Source organism: Morchella sextelata (assembly GCF_020137385.1).
Source record: "Morchella sextelata strain SCLS chromosome Unknown scls_20, whole genome shotgun sequence".
Lineage (NCBI taxonomy): Eukaryota > Fungi > Ascomycota > Pezizomycetes > Pezizales > Morchellaceae > Morchella > Morchella sextelata.
Window position 1 is genome coordinate 653716 of NW_025408635.1, and position 8339 is coordinate 662054.

The 8339-nt window shown below is 49.2% G+C and overlaps 2 protein-coding genes across 2 annotated transcripts; both read left to right on the forward strand.

The window, feature by feature from the left end:
* Positions 1–2436: 2436 nt before the first annotated feature.
* H6S33_006382 (uncharacterized protein) lies at positions 2437–4467 on the forward strand (the record flags this gene model as incomplete). Its single annotated transcript, XM_044837726.1, has 1 exon — positions 2437–4467. The coding sequence occupies one exon, from the start codon at positions 2437–2439 to the stop codon at positions 4465–4467; it is 2031 nt and encodes a 676-aa protein (XP_044689909.1).
* A 77-nt stretch (positions 4468–4544) lies between these two features.
* H6S33_006383 (uncharacterized protein) lies at positions 4545–8102 on the forward strand (the record flags this gene model as incomplete). The annotated part of the gene is made up of 1 exon (XM_044837727.1): positions 4545–8102. One exon carries the CDS (start codon positions 4545–4547, stop codon positions 8100–8102), a length of 3558 nt encoding a protein of 1185 aa, XP_044689910.1.
* Between the last annotated feature and the right edge of the window lie 237 nt (positions 8103–8339).

Sequence of the window (8339 nt, forward strand, 5' to 3'; positions counted from 1 at the left end):
ATGGGAGGCCTATCGAATCAGGAAAGATCACCCATATTGTCAATGTGTCGCTGGATATCCATGGTCATCGGGAAACTGCATCATGTTTTGTTACGAAGCTAGGACACTATCCAATTGTGATGGGAATACCTTGGATGCGACGTCACGATGTTACGATTCGGCCGAAGGAAAATCTACTTGTTTTTGACTCTCAAAGCTGTTGCCAACACTGTTCATCCAGTGGAACGACAGTCACTGTCCATGGAATATCGATCCCTCTACCAGAACATCATACTGTTGTCGCTTCAGCAGTTGAGAAATCCACCGTCGACGTCAAGCAACTAGTACCAAAAGAGTTCCACCATCGTCTCCATATGTTCCAAGAATATGATGCTTCAGTCTTTCCACCATATCGGCCGTCACATGATATTGAGATCGTATTGGAGGAAGGTAAACGACCACCGTACGGACCGATATATGGATTATCCCAGGTTGAATTGAAAGCACTACGAGAATACCTTGACGAAAATCTACCTAAGGGATTCATTCGAGCCAGTGAGTCGCCACCGGGAGCACCCATACTATTCGTAAAGAAAAGTGATGGGACCCTTCGGCTTTGTGTGGATTATAGAGGCCTTAATGCAATTACGATTAAGAATCGCTATCCGTTACCATTGTTAAAAGAAACCCTGGCCAAGCTATCAAAAGCGCAATATTATACCAAGCTGGATCTACGTTGGGGATATAACCAAATCAGGGTCGCCGAGGGAGACGAATGGAAGACGGCGTTCAGGACTCGTTATGGACATTTCGAGTATACTGTAATGCCGTTCGGATTAGCTAATGCCCCTGCCACGTTCCAACACTGGATCAATGATATTTTACGACCATACCTCGACCAATTTGTGACAGCATACCTAGATGACATTCTTATCTACTCGGAAACCCTGGTGGAACACAAAGAGCACATTCAAAAGGTTTTGAAGGTACTTGATGAGAATCATGTTCACCTTAAGCCTGAGAAATGTGAATTTATGGTCCAAGAAACGAAGTATCTCGGCCTTATTCTCACCCCGGATGGGAATAGAATGGATCCGAAGAAAGTTATCGATGTTTTGGAGTGGTCCATACCAAGGAATCTCCATGATGTTCAAGTATTCCTGGGATTTGCGAATTTCTATCGGCGTTTTATTTTAGGATATTCAAAAATTGTTGCTCCGCTCACGGCTTTGACCAAGAAAAATGTTAAATTCGAATGGACGGATGAGAGGGAGGAGGCATTCCAGACATTGAAAAAGATGTTCACAACGGCACCCATACTAGCGCACTTTGATCCGAATCGGAAAATCGTAATAGAAACTGATGCATCCGACTATGTTTCTGTTACGGGCATGCCAAGCATTTACGGAAGTGAGAAAAAAGGCCAGTAGATACTCCAATACCCTCTGTACGCTAATGTCGTCTCTGGACCGCACTCGCGGAGTGTGGTGCGACCAATATACGATCAAAACACGGAGTCATAAAAAACACGTTTTCGACCCCAATAATAACCCCCGGAGCGTCAAACCGCCGGAGGGGAGTGTTTTGGTAACGGTGGATATATGAGGGACAGCTGGAATCAATCGGATCGAAGATCGGACCGCTCGGAGCGAATCGGCGCAAGCTGCCAGCCGACCGAGTACCTATCGGTGGTACCTGTGGGCATGAGAGGACTCTGCTATGTGGGAAAGCGATGTGGGAAGAGGCCTGAGTAGGTAGCCTTGCCGTCCGAGACCTCCGAATAGCCGACACTGACGATTATCCACCAGACGGCCGATGGAGAAGAAACATCGACAGGGAAACGTACATTAGAGTGGATAAATAGGTTGAGGGGTTTTAGCGGGTTTAGGAGTTTGGGTTACGGATTTAGGAGTTAAATGTTCTTGGTTGTTTTTCAGGGTCTCGGGCGAGCCCCGAGTGTATTCTGTATTATTAGTAGACTGGGTCCTCGAGACATAAGCGAGGGATATAAATACTGTGTCATTCACTGACTAGCCAAACCATCATCGGCGAAATCAGAGTCTTAACAATATAAATCGTTGATACGCGAGTTACAACTTTATTTGACTATACTTTTGGAAATACTTTATTCTATTGCGACTTCGAACTCTACCTGAACTATTACGTCGAAGACGGTCGAGCATCACACGCTAACTCTAGTGAATCTTTGTTGATAACGTAGCTCGCGGGGCCCGTATCGGATCAAGGAGAATCATACTCGACGTTGACTGAAGAGACCTTGGGGACTTCTACCCTTGTAGCTGTTAGCCGAACTCTGAGCTCTGCGTAGTGTACTCTTGTGGTCTGGTACGCATCCCTCACAGTATATTGTTACTCACAAGTTCACTTGGAGTAATGAAGTCACCTCAAAGAAAAAAAAAAAAAAAAAAAAAACTATCATCGTTATCCCCTATCATAATGACTACCCGAAGGGATAATTACTTCATAGATACCTCAGCCGTAACTGAGGAGGCCGGAGGAGAAGATTCTATGGTGATATCAAGGGCTGCTAGCCCAGACCCCCTAATTACGGGAGGACCCTCCACACAAACTAGGCAATCGAGTAAACGCTCTGCTCAAGCCCAGTTCGTGAGGAATATGCAGGAGTTTTTGGATACCCATGAGGCACAAATGAGGTATCTTGGTGCAGCTGGACAGGCCGTTTGGCAGCAGCTACAAAACCTCCAGGAACAAGTCCAAGGGAGTGGGCAAATCCTGGACAAGAAAGTACGGCAAGAAGCCATTGCCCAAAAACAACATCTGGAATCGCTCTTTGAGCTCGTCTCCAGTGTCCAACAAGTACATGAAGCTGCACGAGCCGCTGACCACAAGGTTCTGGAGCAAAGTCATCTGCAAACCCAGAACCAGTTACAGGAGGCGGAGCGACAACTGAGGATGGTGAGAGAAGAGCGGGAGCAGGAAAAAGGGGAGCAACGAGCTTGGTTTGCGGAATTCAAGCGGTCCGATGCGGAAAGAAACCAACGGATAGCCGAGATGGAGGAACTACTGCGACAACATCTGTCAGTAGCACCTTCCGTGGCCAGTGCTCCCTTAGACCCGAATGCACCCCGAACGGTTCCTGTTGGCAATGGCAAGAAACCCGAAAATGCTGGCCCGGTAGGAGGAAACGCTGGTCCAGTAGGAGGAAATGGAGGCAGGCAACCGGAGGATGCCGGCCCAGTGCAGGGCAATAGTGGCAGAGGACCGGTGGGAGCTGCTCCAGTTGGTGGGAATGGTGGAAATCAGCCTCCACAAAACCCACCAAGAGGAAACGTTGGGGGAGACCCAGAACCTTCCGACGACGATGACGACGATAACAGTGAATGGTCGCACGGTCGGAAGAATTGGAGAAGGAACCGAGGTGGGAACCGGAATTCGGCGCCGCCTGAAGACGACGATATGGTAGATTCGCTCGCCAAAATACCCTTTGAGTTCGATAATGCCAGGAAGCATAACCTGCGGCATTGGCTCATGGAGTGCGAGATCTACTTCGAGCAGAAGCCCAAGAAGTTCCGAACGGACAGAAACAAGGTGCTGTTCGCTGGGACGTATACGTGTGGGTTGGCAAAGGAATGGTTTATGGAATATATCGAGACCAAGATGCTAGGACCGGCAGCCGCGGACTACGCTACTTGGACTCGGTTCCGTCAGGAGATCAGGAAACGCTTCTTAAGCACTCAGGAGGCTATGGAAAACGCGATGAAGATGCAGCAGTTTAAGTACTCTGCTAACATCGGGGACTACCTGACGAGAATGGAGATCATGAACCAGCATGCTCAGATGAAAGGAGCATCCTATCGCGCCGCCCTGCTCCAAGGGCTACCAAATGAAATCCGGGAGCGCCACTCACGCTTCGATCCAACCGATGACGACTCCGAGTACATCCAACAGTTGGAACGAGCCGGCAAGGCTCATGAGGCTTATCAAGAGCAGATGAAGATGTTGGGGAAAGCGGAGTCGAGAGGAAAGGAGCCGAATAATGGTGGGAACTCGCGGCAAAAGGAGACGGGGTTTAAGATCAAGGGGAGGGCTCAGACTGAGGAGAAGGAAAAAGGGCAAGATAAGAAGAGCACTAGCAAGAACAAGTCGGGGAACAAGCCAATATACCACGACTACGACGAAGCCACCAAAGGAGTTCCACAGCCGGTCCGAGAACAGCGAAAGACCGATGGAGCCTGTGTACGATGTGGCCGAAAGGGTCATCTTTGGAAGTGGTGTCGTTCAGATGCTAACAGCAGTGCATCTATCTCCTCTTTCTCCCGAAAGCGTACCCGCGATGACGATGGCGACCACGATATGGAACCACCGGAACCCCAACCTCAGAGAAAGCGTATGAGGCACCGTGCTAGAAAGCCGGCTGCTACGGCTGCTGCGGAGTACACCAGTGGGCAAGCGTTTGTGCGAGAACGCGGATCGGAATCTGAGATGGATTTCGACGAGGATTTTTAAAAGGGGACTCTGATGAGTCAGGTCAGGAGTATCCCCAGATTGCTATGTTATCACTGACGGAAAACAACAAAAAAAATATGAAAAGAAAAAGGCAGGAAGGGAGAGCGTCCCAACCGGAGAAAAAACAGAAGATTTTGGAGGAACCTATTCACGGCCCTCGACCTATCGTTAATCAGTTCCTTTGTTTTGCGGAAAAATGTTTACCTTGTAAGGTGTTGTTGGATACTGGTGCAACTGGTCCTGTTTTCTCTGCGGTTTTTGTTGATAGTTTTGAGGTCCCGAAGGTGAAACGAGACGTCCCGGCCCGGGTATTTGGATTTACGGGAGAAGTTATGAAGGGCACGGGACACGCCTTTACACAACCGTTAATTATAATGTCAAGGGGGCATCAAACACAGTTGTCATTCGAGATCGCCCCTCTCCCACTTGGCATCGATGCGATACTACCGAACTGGTGGTTGAAAGAACACAAGCCGGTTATAGGGGCAAATGGGGAAGTTTCCTACGAGGGTGAGAACTGTAAGAGTCGTTGCTTCACTGACAAGGAACCTCAAATAGAAATGGACGAGGGTGTACTGGACGATCCGGAGGCCCAATTCATCGGTAGCATCTGTCTCTTGGAAGATGAATCGGTCAACCTCCGCGAAACTCTTCCCTCTTGGCTCCATGGGTTCCTTAAAGTCTTCCTACCATCGGAAGCCGACAAAGTACCACCGCATCGATCTTACGACCATGCGATAGATCTCGAACCAGGGAAGCAGCCACCATGGGGACCCGTTTACTCCCTATCCGAAGTCGAACTAAAGGTGCTTCGGGAATACCTGGACAAAATGTTGCGATTGGGAAAGATTAGGCCGAGCAAATCCCCTGCAGGAGCCCCAATCCTATTTGTGAAGAAAAAGGATGGTAGTCTGCGACTTTGCGTTGACTACCGTGGACTTAACCGAGTGTCCATTAAGAACAGGTATCCTCTACCGCTTATGGACGAGCTGCGAGATCGAGTAGCAGGCGCGGTTATCTTCTCGAAGATTGACCTGAAAGAAGGTTACAACCTCATCAGGATCAAAGACGGTGACGAGTGGAAGACAGCCTTTCGTACGCGGTACGGGCATTTTGAGTACCTCGTCATGCCTTTTGGGCTGGCAAATGCGCCGGCGACCTTCCAGAACATGATGAATGATGCGCTGAGGGAATTTTTGGATCAAGGTGTAGTAGTATACCTTGATGATATCCTAATATATAGCAAGTCTCGAGAGGAACACAGGGAGCTGGTCGGCAAAGTACTTAGCAGGCTACAAGAATACAACCTGGTCGCCAACCCGAAGAAATCGTTCTTCGAGCTAACCGAAATCGAGTTCCTCGGATACATCCTTGCCCCAGCAGGCGTCACCATGGCACTGGATAAGGTTATGTCTGTTACGAATTGGCAAGCCCCGCGTAGCGTTAAGGAAGTACAGATCTTCATGGGCTTTGTCAACTTCTACAGAAGGTTTATCCACAATTTCTCCGGGGTCTGTAAACCCATTACCGATTGTCTCAGGGGTGATGCTAAGAACTTTGTCTGGTCTATGACGGCCCAAGCAGCCTTCGAAAAACTCAAAACCCTGTTTACGTCTGCGCCGATCTTGGTACACTTCTCTCCAGATCGCCAGACTATCGTGGAAACGGACGCAAGTGATTTTGCTATCGCCGCAATTTTATCCCAGGTTATTGACGGAAAGACTCACCCTGTTGCCTTTTATTCTCGAAAGCTTAACCCAGCGGAACTCAACTACGACGTCTGGGATAAGGAGATGCTAGGAATTGTGTCGGCCTTCAAGCAATGGCGTCACTACCTCGAAGGACCTAGTCAAACGGTCCTCGTCTACACGGATCATAAGAACTTGGAATATTTTTCAACAACCAAGGTTCTTAACCGACGACAGGCAAGATGGGCTGAGTCTTTGGCGGAATTTGACTTTAAGATTATTTACCGCCCGGGAACCAAAAATGGGAAGGCAGATGCACTATCGCGACGGCCGGAGTACCGTCCTGAAGGGGGAGGCACGCTTGGGAAACAGCCGATAGACAGGTTCTTTAAGCCCGGACAGTTGGCGGAGGAAGAGTTTGTGGTATCAGTGGTGTCGCTTGCCTCCAAGGGGGTGATTGACTGGTCTAAGAATTTTCTGGATCATGTCAGGCAGGCGGCATCGGGAGACCCGACATGGGTAGGATTGAAAGAGAGAGTTGAGCAGGGAGAGAAGCTGGGGGAAATGAAGGATATCGCTGAGAAAGATGGGCTACTCTTCTATAAGAACCGACTCTACATTCCGGCAGACGACCGTATCAAGATCCGAATTGCACAGTCAGAACACGATTCGAAAGTGGCAGGACACTTTGGACAAGACAAAACTTTGGAACTCATTACGCGCAACTTCTATTGGCCAAAAATGAACGAGTGGATTGATGACTACGTTCGGTCATGTGACGAGTGCCAGCGTAACAAACCCAGCCGCCACAAGAAATACGGTGCGCTTCTACCACTGTCCACGCCACATTCTGTCTGGCAATCGATATCAATGGACTTTGTCGTACAATTACCGGAATCAAAGGGATATAATCAAATCTGGGTAGTAGTCGATAGGTTCTCGAAGATGTCGCACTTCATTCCCTTAGTAGCAGAGACGACCGCGCAGGATTTAGCGAAGATATTCCTCGGTCAAATCTGGCGACTCCATGGGCTGCCTCTCGATATAGTTTCCGACAGGGACGCCAAGTTTACTTCAAGTTTTTGGGCATCCCTTATGGAATTGTTGGATGTGAGGATAAGAATGAGTACGGCTTTCCACCCTCAGACCGATGGGCAAACAGAACGGGTCAACCAAACCCTCGAGCACTACCTACGAGCGTTCTGTAATTACGAGCAAGATGATTGGGCAGAGCTACTCCCGTTGGCGGAGTATGCTTACAACAACTCGGTTACCACCGCAACGGGCCAATCTCCGTTCTATACCAATTATGGTTACAATCCAAGAACCAACTGGCCGACGGAAGCTGAAGTGGTCAACCCAACCAGTGACCTGTATGCTCACTTTATCCGAGGAGTTCATGATTCCGCTCTGGCTCGCTTAACAGATACCAGGGAGAAGATGGGGAAATACTACGATCGGAAAAGGGACGAACCGCCTAACTTCAAAGTAGGAGACATGGTTATGCTCAATGCGACCAACATCAAGACTCGTCGCTCTACCAAGAAACTCGATCATAAGAAACTCGGCCCGTTTAAAATTATCCGACTAGCCGGTAAACGAGCCTGCGAACTGGAACTGCCACCGCAAGTCAAAATCCATAACGTGTTCCATATTGAACTCTTGGAACGTTATCGACAGAGCGGTATCCCAGGCCGTGAACAACGCCCCCCGACTCCCGAAGAGGTCGATAAGGAAGGAGAGGTTTTGTATGAAGTGGAAAGTATTGTGGGAAGCCGGAAGAGCAGAAGAGGATTAGTGGAATACCTGGTGAAATGGCGGGGCTATTCGATGAGTGACTGTACGTACCAAGTCATGGACGCTATGAACGAGGAGGTACTTGACCTTGTTCGCGACTTCCATCGAAGGAACCCCAAGGCCGTGAAGGACCAACGCCTGAGACTATAGAGGTACCCTACGGGGCTAAGTCCTTCCCCTCCACAGACACCACGGGTGATATGTGGAGCAGGTTTACTGGAACCATAGTCTGTCAGAAGATGTCCCGAGACGTGCCACCCTGGAAGGGGGGTAAGCTGTTACGGGCATGCCAAGCATTTACGGAAGTGAGAAAAAAGGCCAGTAGATACTCCAATACCCTCTGTACGCTAATGTCGTCTCTGGACCGCACTCGCGGAGTGTGGTGCG